Source organism: Aphelocoma coerulescens, chromosome 3, assembly GCF_041296385.1.
Source record: "Aphelocoma coerulescens isolate FSJ_1873_10779 chromosome 3, UR_Acoe_1.0, whole genome shotgun sequence".
NCBI lineage: Eukaryota > Metazoa > Chordata > Aves > Passeriformes > Corvidae > Aphelocoma > Aphelocoma coerulescens.
In genome coordinates, this window is record NC_091016.1 from 52,797,926 (window position 1) to 52,824,720 (window position 26,795).

Below are 26,795 nucleotides of genomic sequence, written 5' to 3' on the forward strand. Positions count from 1 at the left end.
GGAAACCACAAGTAACTCAGACCTTCAGACTGAGGATCTAGGGCATCCATGTGGTCCTGATGGCTCTTACATTGGACTACTCTGACTCACTATGCCAGCTCTACTCTGCCCATTATAATACATCAAAAAAGGAAATCTCTCAACAGGAGGAATTCACTTCGGCCATTTTTATGTCACAAATTTCTAAATGTCTCAGGTTATTGCTCAGACTCACTTCAAGCTAAGCTGAACTACTCAACAGCCCACTGCTTTTAAAGGAAGATTGGAATACACAGAAAGTAAGGTATGGGAAGACAAACTGTACCCTCTTTGTTCAAATTACTCTTCAAGTGAATGGCAAAGGTCTTACTTACATAGCAAAAGCAATCCCAGAATTTATCAAGGAATTGGGGATATTTATGTAGACTCAAGATAACAATCCACTCTATGAAGTATTTCACAGATGCCTGATTATTACTGAATCCAGCCTGAAAAACTCTGTCAAGAGCTCCACACAAAAAATTCTGAGAAAACAAAATCAGGCAATCTTTTAGTATATTGTTAGAGTTATTTCCATAGAGAAAAAAAAAGAAAAGAACATTCTCACCTTTATCATAATATTATATATATTTTTTTTAATATGCAAATTAAAACATTTTAGAACCATCTAATTTCTTTATTGTACTTTTCAAATATTTTCCTATGAAGCAGCATTTGATGAAAGTAACACTTGTCAATTTCTTGACTGTTCATAAAGTAGCAACACTTTTACTAAATGAAAAGTTTTCAATCAGATAGTCAGTACAAACTTTTAGCTAGTTTTAACAGGAACAATCTGGCCTCCTAAAATTCACAAATCTAAGAATCAGTTTCCAGTGTCCTCAGAAATGCATCATAAATCCATGACTTCAGACTGAAAGAATGAAACTACACAGAACTTCTACTACATAAAACTTCCACATCAGCCACAGGTTACGTGCCTTTTATACCCTGCTGTAATTTAATATATGCAGCTTGCATGACACCAAATTAGATCTTAAAAGTAGGTACATATTTATTTATTTACAAATTAATAGTGAAGAGCAATACCTGGTTAAGCTTTGGGAGAAGAACTAAGAGTGTCTGCCATATCCGGTTTTTAACTCTGTGCTGTAAAGAGTTGGCATAATAGCGTGTTCTAGATCTGGATACCAGTTCATCCTAAAAGAAAATTAGAAGGTTTATTGCCTATTCTTCCTTTAAATTTGAATACATGTAAATACACTTTTCTGTACTAAGAAAGCAGCATCTACTGCACAGCTAGGATCAGCACTGAACATAAGCGTAGGAAAAGATATGAACTTATTAAGAATTAAATTCTGAAGCTTATCATTAAATAATAAAGTAAGCAAATACCTTCTAAAGCTCCCTTTTTTCGCTTGGTCAATCTCACAACACAAATATTAATCATTCTTCTGCAGTTCTTAATTGAGAGGATTGAGGGACCTACCCACTCCTTGTTCTTCAGACAAAAGCAGAATTCAATAGTACCAGAATGTATGGATGATGTTCTAATAGCAGCCACACTAATTTACCACTGACTTTAGACTCCTGCCAATGCAGAAGCAGCTATGATATAAATGAAAACCAGACCCCCACCTTCTCCATGATTTCTATCTATAAAGGTATTCTAAGGAGACAACAGCTCTCTCAATTTAAGATGTAGTCTGCAATTGTTAAAGTCAAATGCAGCGCTTCAGAATGCAGCCCAATGGAAGACTCTTAATGGAACAATGGTTACAATTTGGATAATGTTCCAGGAAGTCAAAATATCCACTAAAAACAGAGAAATAAACCCAAAAGGCAATTTTTACTCTTTTGGTTTGGCCAAATTAACTTCTGTCTCCTAACGAAGAAAAGTGTATTACTTGGGAGATCCAGAGAGGCTAAACAAACAACCATAAAAGCATCCTGTCAACTGTAATTATTTCACATTTTACTGATGGTACTAACGCTACATTTCTATACCAAGAGAAATGAATTTTACTTTATCAAGTAGTTTGATGAAAATGTCTTCCAGAAACGTCTTATGCAAGATGTTTGATGTGTCCACCAAGCAGAGAAATTTAACAGCACAAACACGAATGTAGTGATCATCTCGATTTGTACTGTAAAATATTAATAAAAATAAAAATCAAATGCTACTTGTTTAGACATAAAGATAATTCCTAAATTATAAAAAAGCACCAAACATCATCTTGAACATACAGCCATCAAGTTGTCTGCAGTGAGACAACATCAAATACCCAGAACCAGAATTTTAAAATCTGTAATTGGTGATCAAAACTAGTGAGTTCACAACCTGACCCTGAGTCTACCTAGAGTTCTTTAGTAATATCTAGGTGTTTTTTTAAAAAATTTTCCATAGAAAAAGCTGTATCAAAAAGTTTTTGAAATGTTGTGCCTGTAAATTGTAATCTTTTAACAACTAATTCGTGCTTACAGTTTGGTCAAATATTCTAGTCCAAAACAACACTTTATTCCTATTAATTACAGACATCTAGAATAACTTATGGCAAGAGTAAAATTAATGACATTATAGGTTGTGACAGCTGCAGACTGTCACAACAAGATACATGATTGCCAAAAAGCTCTTGGCAGAAAACACAGGAACTTTTGCAGTAGAATTTTTTTAAAGCTCAGGTTTTATAAACTACTAACTCTTCTGAAAGCAAAGTGACAGAACTTTTTCTCTGACTTTCTTCCACTGAGTAAAGATGGGAGTGAAACTAGAAGAAAATTTAACAATCCAGTAGCTAACATCCCCGTTTCAAAAGCTGGAGGCAGAACCTATTGGCAGTAAACGCACGTAAAGGGCCTGCAACCAATGTTAAAAAGCCAAGCTCAAAATCTGGCTGCATTAAAATCTGAGTTTCCTAACTGTCTTGCTTACAATGATAAGATAATATATTAACTCAGCATCCTAAAAAGTATTACTTTTATGAGGTGAGACAATGAGGAAGTAGTTACTTCAGCCACAATCAGGTTAGCAAGTGGGATATATTTTCCTGAAAATAGTTAACATTTTTCTACCTTTTGTATTTGAATTATGAATATAATGTGATGTACAACCCTTTTACCAGTATTTTAAAAGATTATGAATACATTCTCTGTGGGTCCCTTCCTACTCATGATATTCCACGATTGTATGATAAACAGCTGAGTTCAAAACCAGCATCCTTCCTATCACAGCATCAATCAAGACAAAGAGACAATCCACACCAAATACTCTAAGATCCATCATCAAAAGCATTACCTTTCTGTAACAACATTTGCTGCACATTTTTCTCCAAGATTTTCTATGAAGGCATGCACATCCTGAATGAGTCTTCAGAGATGAAAGAAGACAAAGAAAAATTAGCAGAATAACATACAAAACCTTTCAATAGTTATCTCAAAGTTTAAAAGGAAAAAAGGCACACGAGATTGTAAAACATAAATCACAAAGATTTTTTTTATATACCTTTGATCTCTCCTAAACACAGTTCCAAAGACACAAGCCTCAGTGATAAGTTCACTATAATTTCCAGCATTTAAGAAAGCATTTGTCAAGGCACTTCTCTCATCAACAGTGGCAAATATCCAAGACTGACAACAATGACTAAGGACTACAATGAAGACTCCAGTCTTTGTAGTGGACAGATCTATGAGCTTGAAAATTATCTGAAAATAAGAAATAAAATATTCAAAATCTAGTTTTCAGAAGTGCCAGATCTATTAGAATAAAATTGCAGTGGTATCTATTTTAATAGGTCTCATGGTCTTTTGCATCCTATCTCTGCTCAGGTTAATGCTGTCTTCAATCTATTTAGAATTCCCTGACTGTAAGAGCAGGTGAACGGGCAACAACTGGCCCAGTATATGCTTATGTTAACAAAAACCAGAACTGATCTTTGCTTAAAAAGATATTAACACCATCTCCTTCAAACAAATCTCCTGGTTAGTGGAACAAATGAACCAGGGCTTACTTCATGAGCACAAACCTCGTGTTTTAATCCCTCCTTACCAATTTAGAAAAAAAAAAATTAAGCAAAATTTCTTACATAAGTAGCCATATGACTAGTTGTCTTCTTTAAGGAGGATTACATTCATGTCAAAGTTCCTATCTAAGTCACAGTGCAAAAGTGTCTTTGTACCATTTATTTTTTGGTTTTGAGGAGAGCATATTTAAGGTATTTGAAACTGCTATCTAAAGCTTCTCCAAAAAGAAGAAAAATAAAACAAAACAAGAAAAATGGCCCCAAAATTCTTCTTTCCCTTCCTGAGGGTAAGGGCAAGAGTAAATTTCACTTCCAAAGTAAATTTTTTTCTAAGAAGTTGCAAGCAATTGGGAGAGGGCAGGGAGATTCAGAATGAACAGGTAAGGCTTTCTAAGAATTCCTTTTTAGACATCAGTTAGAGCTGTCCATGAAAATGGTTTTTCAGAAGGTGTAACAGCTCTTAAAGGACAAAGGTGCTTTGCTTCCCTACACTGAAATGACAGGTTTGATAATGTGACAATTCTTTGACAGTAATGCTGGTTTTATAGAGAAAGTTGTTCTGAATTGCTAAGCATTAAAGCACCAAGAAGCTCATGAAGAGCTTAAAACTGAAATACTGCAATGCAGTCTGAAGAAACGCTTGCTGGAAAGAAAGCTCTACACTAGAAGTATGTGGGGTTTTTACCAAGAATTCAAACCTATTTTCTAGCACAAAGACAGGCATTGTAACTTTCCTAATAATTCCAAAACTGAACTATTGTTTCACCTGCAGGGAAGCAGCACAGCATCTACTACACATTTCTCAATCCTGAAATTTTTTTCAGCTGTTTCACTAATATAGTAAAAGTTCAGCACACACGAAAGAAATTTAGCATATTTAAGTTCTAGCATAATTAACATATGAATAATCACAAAGAAAAAAGAAGAGTGCAGCAGAAGAAATTAAGCTAAAGAACACAGTGCTCTGGGCACCTTCTGTGGAAGCCCTTCACGGTATTACCACAGCAATACTCCCTTTTTTGACTCAAAAATACCCCTTTATTCCACCCCTTCCAACTACTAAAAAGACAAGAGTACACTGTGGTAGACAATATTAAAATTATGCTTCTGTGACAAATCAACATCAGGCAGTTCCATTTTTTCTTCTCTTTAGCTACAACTACACAGCAGGTCAATGGCAACAGGGACTGCTGAGGGCTGGGATAAGAATATACGTAAGTAGGCACTTGCTTGGGAACTTTATCTTCATTTTCTTATGAAGGGGCAGAAGGTGGCTCGACCAGATGCCCTTTGTTGAGTATAGGAGACCTTCATTAGCTCCTTGATGCCTGCTGTCATGGTATGTCCCACTGCAGACAATGGCATAGCTGTCACACGGACTCAACACTCTCAACATTGGCAAAACACACCTTACATAATGCTTGAAATAATAATGCTGAAGATATAAGGCAATAATTTTAAGAATTTAAACAAGTTATAAGATCAAGAAAAATAAAATACTAACTATAGCTCATTAGTTACTACAACACTGAGCATACAATTAGCTGTTACAGATATTCATTGAAAGTAAAAGCTAACCAACTTCTACAACAGAAGAGGTAATTTACCATCTTTACATACGTATCTTATTTTGGCTTGGGTCCACAGGGGGACTACAAATGCAAAGTGTTTAAAATAGAGAATGGTAACATTCATTTGAAGCAAGTTTAAAAAAAAAAAAAACAAAGAGAAAATAAATGGGACTACATTTTAAGGTAATTAAGGCTAATACGGATATAGCACAGCAGTTTTAAATAGCTGGGAAGTGTCTATTTTTCTGTATTTTATTACAAATAATTTTAGTGTGTCTGGGCTGAAAATAAATTTGAGACATTTGCTATTATGCTATTATTACAGCTATGAATGTGACACCAGGACAGAGCTACTTATGGTGACTTCAAAGCAAAACTGCAATCCCTCCTAGTGTGATTTGTGTGCTAAGTGCAAAGCCAGCACATGAGCTAGTAAGTCTAAGCAGACATATATACTGGTATATAATTTGTAATGTACTGTTGCCCTAGTTAGTCTTGCAGTCATTGTGGACTGTTCTGCACAAGTATTTAATTGATGCTCAGAGGGGAAAAAAAAAAAAGTAAAAACTCAAGAAAGATTATTTAGAAAATAAATAGTTAACAACTTTCCAATGTATAAAGTCAATATGAACCAACATCCCACTACTGCATACAGTTTCCCGGACTTAAAATCAAAAAAAGAACACTATGATGTATGCAAGAACTCTTAGAGTTCTGGCAGCTGCATAATCTTAAAAAAGAAGATTGTGTTTTTCTTCTCCTTAGCTCTGGAAGCAGCTCTGCCAGGCAGTATTAAACTGAACTCTAAGGTAACTGTGGGGTTTTTTTTCCTACATCCGGACCACCAGAGAAAAAGAAGCCTTTAAAGAAGCAGTAAAAATGGCTTATCAGTAACATCTACAAAACTTTGAACTGTTCTAACTTTTCATCTAAGACAGCACTTCCAGAAAGAGTAGACTATTAAAAAAAAAAGGCATCAGTTCCCCAGAATATTAATAGTTTGTGACAGTTCAGGTGTCAAATCCTAAATAAAATATTCAAGAGGAAGTGCATTAGGTAAAAATAAAATAAAAGAAAACCCACTAGTTTTACTGCATGCAGAACATACTGAACAACCTAAAAATCCAAGTAACAGTACTTTTCATTTTCTGTGCTACGAGAACAATAAATTTGTTTATCTTTAATCTAATTCTCAGGTCTTTTATCTTAACACTCTCAAACCTGGGCCTTCTCAGAAATGAAAAATTCACAACAATAGCTGAAGAGAAAATAAATAAAATACATTTTTACCTCCACGCAGAATTTATGTTCCCTTCTCAAAAAAAAAAAAAGAATTCTTGAAACTGACCTCTTTTATTTTGGCATATGCTTGACCCTTTGCACTTGCAGCAACAGCTAGAACCTCAGTATCAAAGATGAACTGAACAAAAGCTTTTAGATTGGCCCAAAATATTAGCTGTGTGTTGCTCAAAGAGGATATAATTTTCCAAGCCAAATCAAATGCTTCTATGCAGAGAGACTCTGATGAGTCCAGAAGCTGTAAATAAAGAGATGAACAAAGTTACATTTGACAAAAAACACCCAAAAACCCTATCAATACTGCACAGGTTTATCTTTTACCTTGGGAACAAGGACTTTCATGCAGTCGAACACAGGTAAAACTTGGTCTGAAGGAAGAATAGACAGGGCTTCCAATGCAGACTGTAGAGTTTTTTTTGACCTTACAACTGTAGAAAATGACATTTCTGAAGTTTCTTCATAACCCTGAGCCAGTGTTGGAAATGATTTTAAAACAAAACGAAGGCAAATCCACTGGTCACGAATGTAGCGTGCAACAATTTTCCCCCATCCTTGAGATGTCATTTCATCACATAAGCTGTGAAAAAAATACTTTTCTTAAATAAACATTGTGTTAAGTTTATCCCAGGCATTCCTACTCCACCAGGACGTGCTTAACTGCACAAACTCACTGTGCTACTTCAAGGTGCTAAGATTTATACAGTTCAAGGCAAGACTGGACAAGTACATGGAAAAGAAATCTGAAAATGAAGTGTTTTTTAAAAGAGAAAAGTCAATTCTGGGCTCAGTCAGTCTCATTAGTCAAACACCTGTTAGAGTTTTCAGTGAAACATCACTATATGTTGGTCATGGTTTTTTGTTACCCAAGTATTTGAGTTTTGGCTCTCTGGCTTGCTCTGGGTTTCCTTTCCCAACAATAAATAATTTCCATTTAAACTGGCTTGCGTACATGCCACGGCTTTCTGCAGTGTATAAATATTTAATCTGGCCTAAGGGTAAGCAGTGTTCAAAGCCAGCTCTGGCTTCATAGCACTAAGGGACTTGATGCCTTAAGAGGCCTACTAGACACAGAGACTAGACAAGAGTAAGGGAATAAAAGTAGGTATTTATTTGAAAGGCCTTCAAAGGTACCCCCTGGGGAGCCAGAGGCTACTGCCAAGATGGACCCCAAGATGGACAACAGGTCACGAGTTCTTCACACTTTTATAGGTTTGGTTTATTTGCCTATCAGGGTTAATTCTCCAATTGAAGCTTCAGTTTAATGATGTAATTTCCCCTCTGCTTGCCGCCCTTTAGAGGCTCTTTGCTTTATACTTTTTGGGCCTAGGACAGTCTAGGTGTCCTTGAAGAGCAGGCTGGGAGAGGCTTTGTTATGTCTACCTAGCATGAGAGAGCAGAAATCAACAGGCTACAAGAAACTTCAGAGTTACATGCTAAGCAGTACAGAATTTGAAAAATATAAAAGTTACAACCTAAGGCATCAGACTGAACAAAAGAAGCTTTGGTCTGATCAATTATGGCTGCTTTAATGTTCTAAAATCTGGATGTTAAGACGAAAGAGCAACTGAGTGAATAGTTTGTGTACATCTTTTCATCTTGGCCAAAAGCTGTCAAAGAACAGGAAAAGCCAACATCTTAACCACTGCTTCACATTAATCAAGTTTATTCTAAAAAATTACTGAAGCTTTAGCAGACATACCTATTTTTTTCTTCAACATAAGATGGCTTCTTTAATACTTCATTGAATTGAGAAAAGCAAATGAATTTCTTCAGAGCATCCACAGAAGGCAGAGATTCCAGGTGTGTTTCCGGCTTCCCACCCATTATCTCACATACAGCTGCAAGTGAAGCCATGCTAGCTACTTTTCTGATTTGTTCCTTCATCTTTGGCTCCTAGGAAAAACCAAATCATACATGAACAAACACACACCAACTTCTTCTAATATGATTCAAATAACACACTAATACTTTAAATAATCCTCCTTCCTATTTGTATCACCACAGACATCATAAGGTAGCAACTCTGCATCCTTCTACTTCTGTATTTTCTTCCCCTGTGCCTAACACAGCTTGGCTTGGCTGTGCCAGCACGATCACAAGTTACAAACACTGACAGAAACATAAATCTTCCAAATTAGAGTCACTTATGCATTAAGTGCAGGCAGCTTGGCTGTGACAGAACACTTCTGTCTTGCCAGGTAACAGTTCATACATACAGCAGGAGAGCAATTAGAAAAAAAAGATGTAGGTCCAGTTAATCAGAAACCCAACAGCTGGAATTTGGAATACGACACACTGGCTGCTCCAAACACCCAAAAGATCACAACCATGCCATGGTTATTTTGTGTGATAAACATATATATTCAAAGAGGCATGAAATAGAAAAGTCTCATTAAAAAGAAAACACCAATAGGCATGTAATACCCGTATAATAAGAAAACTTTGACGTTATTTAAATATCTCCAGAAGTTACATTTGGCTGTCGAGAGCACAGAAAAACCTTATCTTGTCTGTAATTACTCAGCATTTTCTTCTTTCTTTTGAAACTAAAGATGTACTGTACTGAAGGTGTACTGAAGAAATCATCATGAAAATATAATTTCCCTGAATTCAAAATAAGTTGGTAAAGGCACCCAGTGAACACTAAGTTTGAACCAGAAAATGTTTACTTTGAAACTACTGGAAAAAGTATATAATTCACATAAATGAAGGAAAAAACTAAAATTAAGTGCTGTTCTTTGTTTCCTTAGAATGCAAACCCAGCTAATCAAATACTTACAATCTTTTAATGTGTTATTAACTGTTCTTGCACAAAACAATAATACCAAATAAGACCAAAGTTTACACTGCCCAACAAATCTTAATTTAAATCTCCTTCATTTTAATGGAAGTTATTAATGTTTCTTTACCTTTTGAAAATTTATCCATTTCAGATATAGTAGCCTAACTCATAGAACTATGGGACAGTCAACATAACTATAGGAAAAAGCCAAAGCAATGCTGGATTCTGGAATTTCTTTTTTTCTGTGTATTTCAGCTTTGAAGTCAACAAACACAAAAGGCATTTCATTTAGTAGTAACTTGATCAGTAAGATTACTTCCTATTTGAGGAAAAAAATCTTTGAGTACATAGTTCATTTTTACAGTAAGAATTTTACTTTAGCTATACAGACTTCTAAATAATGCAATACAAAAGACCAAAAGTAAGTACTAAATCTTAGCTACAAATATTTTACATTCATATTACACTGCCAAATAAAGACATATGTGTTAGGGAATATATATGCACATACACATCCACACAAACTATTATTTAATTTCACGTTAGATATAACATTATTACGCATTATATATATATATCATCATAATATAAATAAATAGCAGTACATTAACTTTTGTTTATAGTAGGTCTATATAATTATCAATGCAGAATCTAAATATTATATTAGCATATATTTCATTTACTACTTATTGGTTTATGTTAATCTTTATTGTTGTAAGTAATTTTAAATTACCTTCTCAGAATTTCTCTCTTGAAGATTACGAATAGATGCATTTATCAGGGATGAAAGGAAATTCTTGATAGATGGCATTTTCTTCCAGTTGACTTTCAAGCACAAATTCACTGTCTCTGGAATTACAGTCAAGTACAGATCACAACGATCCAGGTCGCCAACCTAAAAGCGAGGAAACAACAGCAATCTGAATCAGTGAGAGGAGGAAAATTCAACTGAAATCAGGAAGAAAGCTACTGGTAACGATAGCAGAAGGAAAACTACAACTGTCATTGCAACTGAACAAATTTTAATTTTGGGTTTTGCTTGTTTAGGGGAGGTCATTAATTTTTAAATCTTAAAAACTGACTTTCAGATGCCATTCTCCTGATTCAACTCAACTTTTGCTTTGCAAGTGTCAGGTTTCTTTCACTATAAACACTGGCCACAGCAATGAGCAAGCAGTGAGAGACAGTCAAATAAGATGATAACCAGGCTGACTACTGAAAGTCTCCAAACACCTAACATCTTATGTCCACAGCTGTACTAGTAGATATTATGCAGTACATGACACTCGGGATTTCTTAATACATGATTTCTTTAGATTTAAGAAGAAACAAGAAATGCAGTTTATAGACAGTGAACACTACTTGTCAAGACACCTTTTTTTTTCCCTCTTCTTACTGTGCCCATTCAAAAAATGGTAACAGAAGTGTTCCTATGCAAATTAACTTTCGAGGTGTTTAAAGATTTGGTATGAACTTTAGGAACACTGTTAAATCATGTTAATAAGCAAAACCACACCAAAGTATGTCTCATAATCATTACTTACAGTGCTTAACTCATCGGTAGTAAGCCGTCGGAGAACAAATTCAAGAATACTCTCCACAGGTGTCACAAGAGATTTCCAGATAAAAACCAGTACTTCATCTGTGTGGAGGAAAAAAAAAAAAGTATAAATACAGAAACACAAGTCCCTTCAGAATTTTATTATATCATGCAGGTTTATTTATATTACAAAGTTATACAGTAATAGTATTCAAATACCTAAAAATAACTTAAAACAGCTCTGTATTCTTTCACAGTGTAAGCCATAAGGCTGAAAAGAATCAAACCAGATTACATTATTTCCTGAGACTCACAATGTATTAGTGAACCAAAACCCACACAAGACCAGAAGACCACAGTCCAATTTTCCAGCTTTTAATGCCCACTTTTGTGCTACTCCCAACCATCTGCACAAACAGCTTATTAATGAACTTAAGTCTTTAATAAAACCAAAAGCTTTCATATCCAGCAATTAACTTTATGTGAGAAAAATACAGTTTTCCATTCCTAGTATTTATAGACATGAACACTGGTTTTTGGGGCTTGCTGGTTTTTTGATGCTTAGGAATAATTCATCTTTGGAAATAGTGTGATCTTACAAGATTTTAGCCAAGTAGCTTCTAGGCTTAACACTGTAAATGAAAATACAAGATTATGACACAAAATGTGGTATTTTCTATAAGAAAAGGCTAGGCTTCCAAGTATACCACATGTACATAGCATTTCACAAACGAAGACACAAGTTTATACACAAGGGAGGTAGGGTAGGTCACTCTGGTAAAACATTTAACCACAAACACACTTCAGTCTGTGTTTCAAGGGTAAGGGCTAGCTGAGAGACAAGGAAATAACATCTCAGTATGAAAATGAAGTTAAAATACTCTGCATGGCCACCTTGTTCTAAAAACACCAGTCATCAGTCTCAGTATTTAGTATTATCCAGAGGCTAGAGCTGTTTTTCCTGGAGCTGACCCTGAGGAACACTTCATGTTGCAAAAATATTATGAAATGGAAGACCTTCAAAAAGTAAAAATATAAAGGGAAATATTTCCAGAAGTTCCAAATCCATATTACACTTTCAATGCTCCCAACTAAAATGGCTCATTGGACTACATTTCTAAGGCTTAAATTGTTTAGAACCAAGTTTAATTATTTCAGATTCTCATCATGTTTCATCATAAGTCTCAAATCACTAAAACATCTTCTGCAATTTATATTCATAAAATCTTCAGATAAGCATGTTGGACATAAAACCCAATTCCTTAACAGTGGCTCTGTAACACTAGCAAAAAATAGTAATTATCAAAATCCTACTGTTTAAAATAGTGAAATCTAACAACAGTTTATAGACAGCAAGAACTGTAGAAGAATGCTGATGATTTCAGCATGCGTTCCAGGCATGTCTATCCCCATTAAAATATTCTTAAATAAAACAATTCCCACTTATTATTTTTGTTTTAAAGGTTAAATTCCTTTATTATTTCCTACCATTTTATTGTTTTCCATTTGAAAAACAGGACTTCTCACCTCCCATTTAATCAACACAGAAACACAACTTCTGTATTTTACAGCATTAATCCTCCCACCCCTCACCACACTCAAATCACAGCTGCAAAGATGATTTATTACTTGTTCACCTGTGCAGAAGGAAGAAGCACAAAAACACCGTAAAAAGTAATTTAAGAAAAGTAATCCTTGCTTAACTTAGAACTACAATGCAACTCAGAAGCCTCTCAAAAGACTGATGATGGGCTGTACTGGAGCACCTATAGGGACCTTCGAAAGGATGGAGACACTGCAATGCTCAGCCTTGCCATACCTTTGGAACTCTGCTAGCAGAACTCAACCTGCCATGTCAGGTGTCAAAATTCCCAAAGCAGGAGCAATCCATTGCAGGTACATTAGCAAGCACATGAAGAAATAAGGCACACAAGGCAATTATTTACTCTTGATACCAAAAAACTAATATGCGCTTGCATGTGTTTTGTAGGGTTCTGCTTCAGGCTCGTTCTATCCTTGCGCCAGAGGCTGAATGCCCAGTGGTAGCTTAGTGGACACTTTTCCCAGTTTAGTTCATTTCAAGGAACCCATTTCAACAGTCACAGACCATGCCCCAATATGAACTTGAATAGCCTGCATAATTAGTGCTCAGAATTTCAGACAAACAGCTAAAATTTAAGGGCGCAGGGGTTTTGAATGTATACAGCACTTGTTAAAACGAGGGTGGGCATTTATTTTGGGCTGCATTTAGACATGTATATGAAACCTAGATGAGTAACACGAAACTATCTTTGTTACAAGTAAGAGCCTAGATATGGAGCCTCCCCACTCCAAAAGTACTCTTCTGTTCCATGCTATAAACACCCTGAAATAAATCCCAAAATAATCTGGGGGAGCAGAAACCAAACACCAAGATCTCTCCTGTTCCCATTCAGCATCCCAATTCATGAAAATAATACTGCAATTTTTCATTTGCTCTCAGGAAAAACATTTAGGTCTATTCTGGTTACAAATCGACCAAGTTCTCTCAAAAGGAGTAGTAAGGACTCCACAGTTTGTTGTTCAGACTCTCCTGAAAGGTCTGCAAGTTAAAGTGCTCCATCTGTGAGGGGCCAACACTGCCAGACAGATCACCAGGCTTGTACTTCACTGAGCACCTCTTAGACTACCAGTCAACTCAGAAAACAGGATATCCAGCAGGATCACTTTATGCACTCAGGAAAGACTGGCTGTGGCAACTAAGCAGGCTAGGCTGGGTTTCTGTAGTAACTTCTTTCTGAAGTGACTAAATGATTTATGGAATTCATTTGTTTGCAAGGAATAGGCCTACAAATATTTGCAATACAGTCACACTCTTTAAATTTTAACTGATAATCTAATCCTAATGGAGCTTCCTCAGAAGGCTTCCCCATTCTCAATTCCCAGTCCTTAGGACATCTGCAAGACTGGACCCACAGCTCAAGTTTTATAACACACACGCCAGATTGTCAACCTTTACATTTACCACTTCTACGCTAGTATCAGTTTGACAATGTAGCTGTAAAACAGTTTAGCTGTAGTTAAGACTGAAATGAACAGAAGACACAGTAGACTGAAGATGTCACTAACCATCTTGCGAATTGGAACATTTTAACCAACGGGTCTGCAATAACTTCAAGAGAAGCTGAAGGCTTTTATCTGTTTTCACTGTTGGTATGTAAGCATTACTGCCAAGTTTCATCAAGACATCCAGAAGAGGGTTCAAGAAAGCCTCTAGTTCAATCCACTCTATGTTGCTTTTTCCACTACACAAAAACAAAAATTAAAAAGAAAGTCTTCTTCTGAGTATCTGCCTTAAGTGCTGAAGTTACTTATGGAAATAAATAGGACACGTTTCCAAGACACTTAAGTATCTTTAGAATGTTACCCACTATGTCTGCAGCAACAGTTTGACAAGGCCTAAGGAATGATCAGGCTGATCAAAAGTCTACAGAGAAAAGAGGACAGCTTCCCAACTTCATCAGGCTTCTACTGGATCCTTCAGGAGTGAGGGGATTGAAAAAGAGAGAAATGTAAAAAATAAGGTATTTCATACTTACCTGTATTTATTCTTCATCTGCTCCACATCAGCAGCCAACAGAATCATTGTGGAGACAAGCTTAGCTTCAAACCAGTCAGGCATAAAGCAATTTTCTCCTGATTAAAGATATTTTAAGGTTTCCACAGTAACTAAAAAATACCTTTGTATTAATTTCTAAAACTTCTGGTTTTGTAACTTACTTTAATAAAATAATAGCACAAAAACAATTCATGCTAACATGCGTATTACTACTAACTTTTTGTATTCTTTATCTAGATAAAAATTAAACTCAAACACAACTGGCCTTTATGCTCAAGTAAATTCTAGGCAATGTGTTATGTAGTATCATATGTTATGTAGCAGTTCACAGACTCCTCCATTGCTTTTAAAAACACATTAGCATATTAAAATGAATTTAATGAAGAATGTAATTCCACTACACTTTATCAGAAATATCAGCTGTGATTTTGACCACAGTAGTTACATAAAGAACTAAAACTGTTCTGTAAAAAGGAAATTTAAAAAAAAACAAGTGAAGTTTCTCTTTTTATCAGTCTTTAATGAAGAACTACATCATCATAGCTATAAAATTGTTTCTTAAATAGCAGTACATAGATTTGTTTTAAGGGGTTTTCTAACTGGTATGTTTCTGGCTTTGGAAATTCAGAAAGAAAAACACACTTTGGAGGTCAAATTCAAGCAGCTGGACATGGTTCCTTTTTTTTTTCCCTCTAAAGAACTGCTTATTAGTTAAGTTTCATATAAAACCAGGATTAAAAACCATCACTTTTTATAAGTGAAATGCAGATGGTTGCCATGGAATTGCAGATAATACAGACCAAGGACTGAACAAACATTTCAGGAAGGAGAGAAGATCTGCCAAAATTTTTAGTGAATTTACCTTGGAGTATCAACAGAGAGAATTTGCTTGCAACTTCTCTAGGAATAAGACAATCACGTGAAGTTTCCTGGTCTGCAGGAAGCTTCTGAAGCTATTTATCATTAGCAAACTCTGACCTAGCTTTTTTATCTCCTGTATGTATAATACTTTAAACGTGTTCAGTTTTGACTTCTGACAAAATAGAACTATAAAATTCACTATGATTGTGAATGCCACACAAAAGTTGAAGTATTTTTAAAAAAATCAATTTGCCATTCCTTTCAATGTATCTGAAAGAAGACACTAACCCGACGTGGTAATCATTTAAAATGTATCAGTGAACAAAAAGGCCCTTTGGAATTTATCTGCACATTTGCTGCACCTTCCTTGGTTATAACATGTGGCAGCTCACCTGCTGCAAGCTGTCCAAGATCAAAAGGATGTAACAACACAGGAGGGTGTGCAATGAGCTGTTGAGAAGCTGCCTCACTCCATGGCCTCTCTCTCTCTAAAAATACTTGGTCATTTTACAAAGCTCTACTGAGAAAGGTGACAGAATCTGTGTGTTCATATTCCCTTGCGCTTTCCTCTGCCCCCACATTCCAGCAATTTCAGATACCATCAAAAGAGTGACAAAATAAATCTAATGGACAAGCATCAGGGCAGCATTAAAACTGAATATTAAGACTTAATGTTCAGTTAATACTGCAGGACTAATTTAGGGAGGAAAGCTGGAATTAAAAAATAAGGTTCAAACTTAAGAACTGTGAATAGACAGGTTGGGCAGAACCTGAACAGATACAATACAAAAAAACAGACAACTTTTCTAAAATCCAAGGGATTGTTGTAATTTATTTTAAAATTATCTTTAAAATAGTGGTTTTTATCAATACACATTTAACTTACTTTCAGATGCAGGTGTCTTAAGGTACTCTCCCAAAAGACTGCGTACGTATTGACATAATGATGATGTCTCTTGATGTTCAAAATCAGAGGTTACAGACTTCCTGAAGCACCTGTCATTCACTTGCAACCAACTGCAAAGCTGAATTAAGAACAGTATGTTACTCCTTGACCACATCTGGCAGCGGTGCACTGACATCACTGACTTAACAGCAGCACACCAGGGCACTGTTAAACACAAACTCTTACAGCAGGAAATGCACACGCTGCGAGAGGTGCTCACCACAGCTACCTTGAGCCGGAGCAGACTGCTCCCTTCTAACTACACACAGAAAAATGTCCTTCCAGAGGGTAACTCAGAGCTCCCACAAAAAATCAGTGGCACCAACATAAGAAAAACAAGAACTTTTAAAACTAAGCAAAACTAGTAAAAATTCCCTTATCTCAAAAGGGCTTCTTCCAATCAAGTGTTGTCTAGTGAGACCAGCATTTTGTCTTTTTAACTTGTATGCTAAAAGTGAATGGAGCAAGATGAAACATACAGTACACACAACAAGAAGACACTGAGCAAAAAAATCCCTTTATCATTATATGGCTCTACAAGTAACCAAACATTATGGCTACGTGATCAGTTGGCTCCAGTATATACTATACTAAAAATTATTTCATTTTTGAATTTTTATTCACAGCATTTTACATCTCGCAAAGACACAAAATACATATCCTGTGAAAATTTATGACTTACAATCTCACTTTACATGGTATGCACATTCTTCCCTTTGAGATTATCCTGCTATTTCTACCAGTGATGGGTTTATTGAACAAAAACCAGCTTCAGTTCTCACCTCTGTCCACAACAAAGTATCTCTCCTTAGGGATTCCTCTGGTCTAAGGGACAGAAGAAAGCTTGAAACTTCTGGGAAGGACACTTTCTCCTGAAGAAATTAATCAAAATACAATAGCTACCAACATAAAATACAACAAATAATATCTATATGACAACTCAAGAAGTTTGCCTTTATCTGGCAAGTTTTTAAAGAAAATTTAAAAGAAATTTACTTTTTCCTTTTCGTGATGCAGACTCATTTCTGCCCCTTTGGGACCAACTTATCTGTACCAAGGAACAAAACCTAATTTCCCAAGTATTAAAGCCTATCTGAAAATAAATGAATGACTGTACGAAGGGTGCTATTCACTGATGATACCTTTTACATTAATGTAGATAAATGATTAAGAGCCGCTCGTAAGTACTATTTCTGCATCTCTAGAAAGAAATTGAGACAGGTTTACATTTACAGCCATAACACACAACAGGAAGACTACTTATTTAGAAAGCAAGCTATAAAACAAACCAAACACGAATACTTCGATTACTGAATAACTACGGTCCTGCTATTTCAACAGTAATGGTAGTTTATCAGTCTGGTATCATGAATACTTTTATTATTAGGTACTACAGAAAAGTCTATTTAGTTTCTATCTGTTAAAACCTGAGTTTATAGGGTAGATATGGAATAATATCCTGTTATGATAACTAGCACATGAAAACCCCACAACAAAACATCAACTCATAAAAGCTAATGAAAAAAAATACTTCTTATGAAAACCAAAGGTAACAGAAGCATACCATACTTACATAGCACAATTTAAATAGTCACTAAAAAAAAATTGCAAATCCAGCAAAATCAGTAAAAATACTGTATGTAGCAATTTTTTGAATACTGTTGGCCCTGTAAAAGTGTTACAGGGTTTCTATGACATCAGGGAAGAAGAAAACAATAAAACAAAATAAAACACAAAACCCCAAACTGACCACATCTGTTAAATGCATAGCTGTTTGAAGAAGATAACACTGAGCAGCTCCACGCAACAAAATCTGATGTGTAATCATAGTACACTGGAGGACATCTCTGCAAAGAGGAAAAATACACACTGCATAAAACACACACTTAAAAATGTAAACATTTTCACATATTTTCTAATTATTAACCATTTAAAATACATTAGATTGCATGTAACAGACATATTCTGTTAAGTATGACACAAACACCGCCTGATCAGACCACAAACAATCCAGAACCAAGACTACTGTTACATGTACTTTCCAAAACCGCTAATGAAACTTGGATGAGCATAAACCTGACAAAACAAAAAGGGGGAGAAGAAAGAACAAAACCAAAACTAAAGGAACAACCCCCATGACCACATCAGTTCAAACTGATAATTTAATACTACCATTTCTATCTGTAACAAGTATACAAATGTTTGCCATCAAACTCTCACTCAAGCACGAAACTGAAAGAAACTTTCAGGGATCTTTTATCAGCAAAGGCATGTCCAACATTTTTTTTTTCTTTTTGTAAACTGCTTCTATCCAATAGTCCTTCAACCACCATTAAGATTTTATTTTAAAGCTCAGATTTGATTAAACTGGGATGACAACTGATTTTTAGTGGCTCTAGGAAGTGAAAGCAGACACTTAGGAAATATCAGTGTGATTAAGGTCAATAATGAGGCCAAGAACTTTTACCTAGCCTTTTATTTAGAAATCTTTCCATTTCCAGCATTGTGGGCTGTGGCTATACCCCTGATATAGCCTCAACTGCTGTTAAAGCAGGCTGTATTGTAAATAGAAGAAAAGGAAGAAGTGTGATATCTATCAACCAGGAAGTGCGAAAGACCAGGAAAAAAATATCCTAAAAAGTAGAAATTATGAAGATCTAAAATGCAAAAACTCAGTTGGTTTTTTTTTAATTCACAGAGAGATAGAAATACACTGATTCTTTAATTGCTTTCCTCTGAAAAGTAGCCATAAAGGAGACAGAACCTTCCATTCCCATGCACAGCCATCCCTTCAGAAGTAACGAACATGAATCAAATCCTGGCTCTCCAGACTGTCAGCACATTTCTTTGGAAAAATGCTGTAAGAACACAGTGGAGTGTATACTTACCTTAAAGCATGAAGTCCTTCAGCACCAAGTACTTTACACACAGGGATAGATGCCAAAGCCATAGAAAGAAACAGAATAGGAACAGCACACCAATGCCTACTTGTCATCTTCTGAATAAATTTTAACAGGAAGCTACCTTAAAATAAAAGTAAACAAAACAACCCAGAGTGATTTTGTGTTCTCCAGTGCATTCAAATAACATGAACTCCAGCAGAAGTGTTATTATAATTTCTGACAATTAAAGACACCAGAATAATTTCCTAATTATTTCAGTGAAAAAAATTACATTCCAAAGAAGTCCGTCAGTAAGGTGATATGATTCGGAGATAACCAGAAATAAACCTAGTTTAGACTTTGGTAATCTGCACTAATCACCATGTTCAGGAATGGAATTTTAATTCTCGATTGTTTTGAGAACTAATCAATGCCTTTTTTAAGTTGCTATTCAGTTTGTGAAATGGCTGACCATAGGAATTCAACCAGTTTAATGGATGCTGGAATGGGCAGAGCAATCCTCAATAAGCCACCACATGTACAGTTTCTGGAAGCAGGCTACCCATCTCAGGATTCCTGATCACACACCCTCCCACTTAGTGATGAAATACATGCCTTGGGACATGACAGAGAAACAGGGCACCTAAGGCATTACAAATATATAAGGTGTTTCCACCAGAATACACCTGTACATATAGGGTGCTGAAGAGAGCTGATTCTACCCTTATCTGATCCAATTAGACCAGGTATTAAATCCTGGTTGCCTTCATGTCAGCCTATACTAGCATCAAAATTTGAAACAGTCTCAGAAATCCTTCCCCAGCCAGCTTCACAATAGAAGAATCCTTATTTTGTTTCAGCACTTGGCCTGGCTCTTTTGAATGTGTCATTACACAAGTCATGACTAAAAAAGTTGGGCAGATAAAGAAAAAAGAATCTGCAAGTACTGTTCACTTCAGATCTTAGAAACTTGTCTGGGCTTTTTATTTTTCCATTAATAAAAAGGAAATCTGCTTCATTTTACCCCTAGAACAATTTTGTAGCTTAGTACTGCAGGATCCCTTAGACTGCCTCAAGGCCTTTTCTCTGTAAAGTCCACTGTCAGGACAACTACTCCCTTTTTCTCTCAAGTAAATGCTTACATGACATACAAAAAATGGCTCCATAGCTTTTATTTGGTTTCCTTATTTAAAAAAAGATAAAGGTGAGACTGAAACCTACCTTTTTCTTCTTCTGGAAGAAGAGTGAGATAAGTAGCCAAAAACTTCTGTAACCTTATTCCCAAAGGAGGACAAGCACCTATTGATTGACCTGGTGTCCTGTTGGGTTTTAAAACATGTTTTGATGCAACTGGCATGTTAACAGCTTTAGGATTAGATGTTAACAGATTTAATCTAAAATCAAACAGATTTAGAATGTTTAGAACTGCCCCAAAACAAAAACAAAGTGTCATTCAGTGGCACTCCATGAGACCAACAGAGACCACCTATGTCTCATGAGAAGTCTCAGGATCCTGGCTATCAAAGATTAGCATCAGTCAAGAGACTCTATAGCTTTCTCTCAGCTGGACATTAACTGTGACAACTTTGTATATTCTTGGTATACTCAAATATGCACCCTCCTCTACATATGCCAACATGCTTCAGCAGAAACACAGAAGCTAAGAGAGAAGTTTAAGAAGATTATGAAGTATTGATTCAACACAGATCTAACATACACCCTGAAACACCTGGCACTTGCTTCACCTTCTGAATTCCCATCTGTGCATGTCCATGGAAAGATACTGCAGCCAGCTAAGATGAGAAATGTGTAACTATTGCCAAGTGCCTGTAGAGGTCACATCTGTCCTGCCATAATTAGAGGAAACAATCTATTTTGACTACACTTCATCCATCATCACCTAATCCCCACTATCACCAGTGACAGTTGGTTTTATCCCCCCAAAAATAAACATATATTAAACTCTTTGAACTCTTTGTTTCATGGCCTTCCCCCACTAGATTAAGACCGTGACCATCAACTCGACCAAGGGGCATTGAAAATTCCAACAATTAAGTCTTGTCACTGGATCCACAGATGGTGATATCCTTCCTCTGCACTAGCTACTCTTATCTTCTCTTTCTTTTCATTATAGATATTTTCTATTTTTATATTGTTACATTTCTACGGACAACAACCAAAATGGCTACACACCTCCTTTTCATTGAACCAAACTGTTCTGAAATAAACCTGCCATATATAAATACACCAGTCATTCACTCTAATCCACTCCAAGGGATCGATCAACAAGAACCTCCGTTACCCTGGGTCATAACAAAGTGCATTTAGCACTTTATTCCTCTCTCAATACTCTCCATGCAACTAGCATGGACTGAAGGACTGAATGCCATCCATCACTACACTGAATGTGTAGCAACCTGCAACTCCTCTATCTTTCCTCTGTTCTTTACATATTTACACCACGAGGATCAATGTCATCTGTCAGCCACAGTCTCCTGCAAAAACCCACTTCCAGCAGCTATGAATTGGGAACAACTAGAGCAGTCTGTGTGGCAAGAAAATAAGAAGATAAAAAAGTACTTCGCTAAGTTATTCATTTATTGTATCTCACTTACAAATTAATGTTTCAAAACAAGATGCAATATAGGAGCTTGAGGCATCCTTTGTTGCTGTTACTCGGATCAAATTGTACATACTTCATCTGTTCACAGCCACTCACCTTTCCTGAAAAACTCTCTACCTGTCAGTAAGTTTAGCAGCACCATTTTTTTCATTAATGTGTTTTCCTTAGCTTTTACCCACATACTTAAACCAGTACTATTAGAACACATTTGCAGCAGTCAAGACATTATAAATGATTAATTAAACCAGTAGTTTACCTGCTGTAGAGGGAACTTTCTGAAAGGGCATCCATTAGTGGTCCAATAACAAACTAAAAAAAAAGAAATAATGGCTAAATGTACACTTCCAAGGCACTGTTACATAGAAGCTAGACTTATCCCACCAGACTTTAAAGGATAGAGCCAGGAATCAGGGAATACTTTTGTTAATAGTAAATAGGAGAAGTAAAAAGAGGAAGAAACTAAAGAGAAGGGGCACCAGGAAAGTAAACAAGGAATGAGATTTTCCCACTACATACATTTCACAGAGTATTGTGGAAAGATGCAGGCAAATAAAAAATCCTTTTGGGAAACAGATAGAGAAAATAGATTTAAACATGAAATAAAAGAACGATGAAGAGCCAACACAGGTAAAAAGATTTAGGGTGCATATTAAGGCTGACTTAATTTGTATAACTCAGGAATGTTACCTTCTGAGGGGGAAGCTCCTGTGAAGACTAAATAGTATAACGTAGATCGTTCCTTACTAAATTGTAGGCTGGTTGGACAGTCAATACACGTGATAGTAATAAAAAAAACCCCAAACCTCTAAGCCTTAATGTTTCTTCCCACATAGAGAATATTTTAAAGTGTGGGGGTTTTATGGGATACAGTGATACACTGATTATACTACAGAGACAGAATGTGTCCAATTCCAACTACTGAAGCAATTAGTGTTAAGATCTATTACAAATTAGAAAATTCGTTTGTTCAGGCAAGTAAGAGTAACACCCTTACCTCTGAGAAACCAAGTGAATTTGGAAGGTGCTTAGTTTCATAAAGCTCCAGAAAATGAAGAATGCCTTCCTTAGTCAATGTTTTATTCTCACTCTCAAACATTCGTCTATAAATGCACATATGCCACGATGGGTGAAACAGCCAACAACCTGTTACAAAAAGAAATTCTTCTAAACTAAACTGACACAGAAATGACAGTGACACACTAGCATGTAACATAATGACATTATAATCTATGTACAGGACATTTCAAAAAGGTGACTATAGCTATTAGTTTTATAAAGACATCCTGCTAAATCTAATTTTAAAAATTAATACCGTTTTCTCCAGTTACTCTCTATTTTATTAGTTACAAATTAAAATTACTAAGAAGTGCAAATGGCACATCCTTCTTTCTGCAACTCTATTTATGCCAATGTATTTCCAGGCAAAAGTTTCACATTAGTGGTCTTTCTGCTTTACCAGTCTCTAACATGTTGCACTAGCTAATCACATGTACTCGTGTGCCCTAGACACACTGTCTCAGCACTCATATTCTTTATTCTCTCCCCACTTCTAGTAAGTTGGGTTGGGGGGGGTGGAGGGTTTCCCCTTTTACAAAGTTGTGCAGGTGACTTGGTTTCTACAACCCCAAAAATCTCTGTGTTTGTTGTATTTTCACATTGTCTTAAGTAGAGCAAAACACAGTGGAAAATGACCACTTATTTGGCTTTTCTAGCAGAAAAATAGTATTTCAAGACAATATAGTAAGCAACAAATATATGCTCGGATTTCCTCTCACAGCAGAGTGGCCAGTGCCTATGCATGTTTGCCAAACAACCTATGCATAGAGCAGACACACAAAAACTGGAACAGCCACCCAGAAAACACCTAACTTGAGAAACAAAACACTACAAAAAGCTGCTACTAAACAGAAGAAAACATAAAGAGTGTAACTTAACTGACTAATATTTAAGAGATTAAATAGAAAAAGGTCCATCTTACCTTTATCCCCTGATATGGCAAGCTCGTATAAACTGTTTAGTTTTGGTAAGACTGGCTTTATAACGTGGATCTGAAATGCAAGTGAGATGTAAACAGTTTATATCTCAAACCCAGGAGCTGTCAGTTACTCGGACTAGAATTTACTATCAATAACATTAATATAGCAATTGACAAGAGAAGTACATTTAAATAAAACCTACAATGCCTGTGGTATGCAACACTCAGATGCAGTCTAGCACTGAAGAAAAACTGATACATCAGCGCTACCATATTTTAAGAATGATACTTACTAATAACCATTCCTTTCCTCAAAAGTAAAACAGCACAAATATCTAAAACTAAGAATTTAAATAAACAGGTTTTCAGTTGCAGGACAACCATATACAAATAACATAAAATAACTACAGGGAGGTGGGTACACTACTAATAGTTAACACCACGATACCATACAATTATGGAAGCCTCAAGTCAACAGGAATCTTTCTGCTAAGTACACCGGACCCAAAAAATTGCTTTAATCCATGGCTACAGGTACTTCACCATACAGACATAATCCCCTCTACCAAAGAGAGGTTATTAAGTGCAATCACTGGATTTTTCACTAAGCTGGTTACCTTGCTCTTGCAGTTAGCTGCACCCCACGTTTTTGCCATTGCATTAACAAGACGTATTCCGATGACAGAGTTCTGAATTTATTCCCAATGAATGACACATGCTGTGTTTTAAGTATTTAAGAGTTGAAACAAAAATATTCCACTTAACGCTGACTTAGATACCCTCAATCACCAACACTGGAAATACTCTGCCCCACAGGAACATTCATACGTGCCACAAGTGAGGCAGCACGTCTATCTAGGATGGGCAGATTTTAAGGCGCTCCTACCTGGTTTCCTTCCAAAGTTTCCATTATCAAAATGTAAGTTTCCCAAAACTGTTGGAGTTGCTCGTTCTTCTCAGCAGACCACCAAAACAGACTCGATTCTAAGAAAAAAGAAAAAAGATGGAAGATATTCGTTTCGGCCAGCTCCGCATCCCGGGCCGCGCTGCCCCTCCCGCGGCCCGCCCGGCCGTACCGTGTTCGCCGTCCGGGGGGCAGCGCAGCTCGGCGCGCTGGCCGCCGCTCAGGTCCAGCGCTCGCTTCAGCAGGTAGCGAGCCCGCTTGCGGCACAGCCCGTCCCGCTCCGTCAGGCCCTCCTGCACCAGCCGCCAGAACCGCGGGCACAGCCGCGCGTCCAGCCCCGGCCCCGCCGGGCCCCGCGGCAGCAGCGCGTCCGCCAAGGCGCTCAGCGCCAGCAGCGCCCGCCCGGCCCGCGGCGCCCCGCCCGCGCCCATCAGCCCCTCCCAGACGCGCGGCAGCGCCGCGCCGTTCCCACCCAGCGCCGGCAGCAGCCGCCCGGCCACCAGCGCCGCCGCCGCCTCGCCCTCGCCCTCCTCTCGCACCAGCGCCAGCGCCGCCGCCACGCACCGCGACAGCAGCTCCGGCTCCTCCAGCCGCGGCGCCGCCGCCACCAGCGCCTCCACCGCCGCCTCCTCCGCGCCCGCCCCGCCGCCCGCCGCCAGCTCGGCCAGCGCGTCGCGGGCGAGGCGCGCTGCCAGCGGCGCCCCGCAGAGCTGCACGCAGTGCCGCAGCGCGCCCCGCGCCGCCCGCGCCGCCCGCACCCGCTCCCCGCACCCCGCCGCGCCCTCCCCGCCCCGCAGCAGCGGCCGGCACCGCTCCAGCGCCACCTCCCAGGCCGCCCGCCGCAGCGCCTCCGCCTCGCCCGCCGCCGGCCCGCCCGCCGCCAGGCGCTGCAGCAGCAGGCGCAGCGCCTCCGCCCGCTCGGCGGAGAGCGGCGCGCTGAGCGCCCGCAACAGCGCGGCGCGGTCCCCGCAGCGGGACAGCAGCGTGTCCGCCAGCACCACCTCCATCGCGGGGGGGAGGCGGAGGAGGAGCGGCGGCTGCGCAGGCGGGGGCGGGCGGGGCCCAGGAGGGGCGGCGGGAGGCGAAAAATTCGTGTGATTGACTGGTTTGTCTGCGTGTGTACGTTTAAAATATTCTTCATCTCTCGGTCAAAACCCGTCTGCATGAATGTTCCCAGTCGTCGTGTCTGCTAAGCACAACGAGGCCCACTGTGTGCTCTCATGGGCCCAACACAGGAGGCCTAACGGAGATACCCCAGGTGCGAGTATCCCGCTTGGGGGGGGTGAAGTTCCAGCCTTGTGTGCCATAGAAACTCTCTCTACTCTTCATGCGCATTACAACGCAAGATCAGGCAGCAGTAATACACAAAATGTCCCGTCTTCCCACCTGTCATACTCTAACCATTTATGCCAAAAGAAGTTGCCAAAAGCAGTCACTGTCTTCATCACAGCGTACCTGAGGTTTGCCTGAATGCCTTGTATATGCCTCAGGTCAGAGGCATTCCTGGATGCTGGCTCTGTGCTGTTGGCTTGTTTGAAGGGCCCAGGCCACCAGCACTGAGGCCAGAGAACAACTCCTGTGCAGTTCAATGTACCGGTGCAGGCAAAGCCTAACTCAGAAAATCAAGCTAATTTCCAGTACCTGTAAATTCAGTATGCAAGATTACAATTCCCATGAAAAAAAATTTAGAGATCAGCACATCAGAAGCGGTGACAAACTACTCTCCTAGAAGTTGTGGTCATTGGAAAAGGCAAACCTGGAACCTTCTGTTCTTGTGAAAGCAATGAATAGCAAATTCCCTGTACAGCAGCACGGA

General features: G+C 38.0%; 1 protein-coding gene across 1 annotated transcript in view; it reads right to left on the minus strand.

The window, feature by feature from the left end:
- The window catches only part of TARBP1 (TAR (HIV-1) RNA binding protein 1), a 34,054-nt gene extending 8,068 nt beyond the window's left edge, over positions 1–25,986 (minus strand). Inside the window, exons 1-22 of the mRNA XM_069010289.1 lie at positions 25,152–25,986; positions 24,962–25,059; positions 24,079–24,148; positions 23,095–23,243; positions 22,357–22,409; positions 20,695–20,796; positions 19,484–19,615; positions 18,346–18,442; positions 17,378–17,467; positions 16,536–16,674; positions 14,769–14,865; positions 14,299–14,474; positions 11,195–11,292; positions 10,384–10,545; positions 8,568–8,761; positions 7,190–7,445; positions 6,918–7,106; positions 3,482–3,681; positions 3,275–3,346; positions 2,006–2,126; positions 1,069–1,179; positions 354–503 (exon numbers count right to left, since the gene is read on the minus strand). Of these exons, the coding sequence (XP_068866390.1) occupies positions 354–503; positions 1,069–1,179; positions 2,006–2,126; positions 3,275–3,346; positions 3,482–3,681; positions 6,918–7,106; positions 7,190–7,445; positions 8,568–8,761; positions 10,384–10,545; positions 11,195–11,292; positions 14,299–14,474; positions 14,769–14,865; positions 16,536–16,674; positions 17,378–17,467; positions 18,346–18,442; positions 19,484–19,615; positions 20,695–20,796; positions 22,357–22,409; positions 23,095–23,243; positions 24,079–24,148; positions 24,962–25,059; positions 25,152–25,986 (3,591 nt within the window). The remainder of the gene's footprint in view (positions 1–353; positions 504–1,068; positions 1,180–2,005; positions 2,127–3,274; positions 3,347–3,481; positions 3,682–6,917; positions 7,107–7,189; positions 7,446–8,567; positions 8,762–10,383; positions 10,546–11,194; positions 11,293–14,298; positions 14,475–14,768; positions 14,866–16,535; positions 16,675–17,377; positions 17,468–18,345; positions 18,443–19,483; positions 19,616–20,694; positions 20,797–22,356; positions 22,410–23,094; positions 23,244–24,078; positions 24,149–24,961; positions 25,060–25,151) is intronic.
- Between the last annotated feature and the right edge of the window lie 809 nt (positions 25,987–26,795).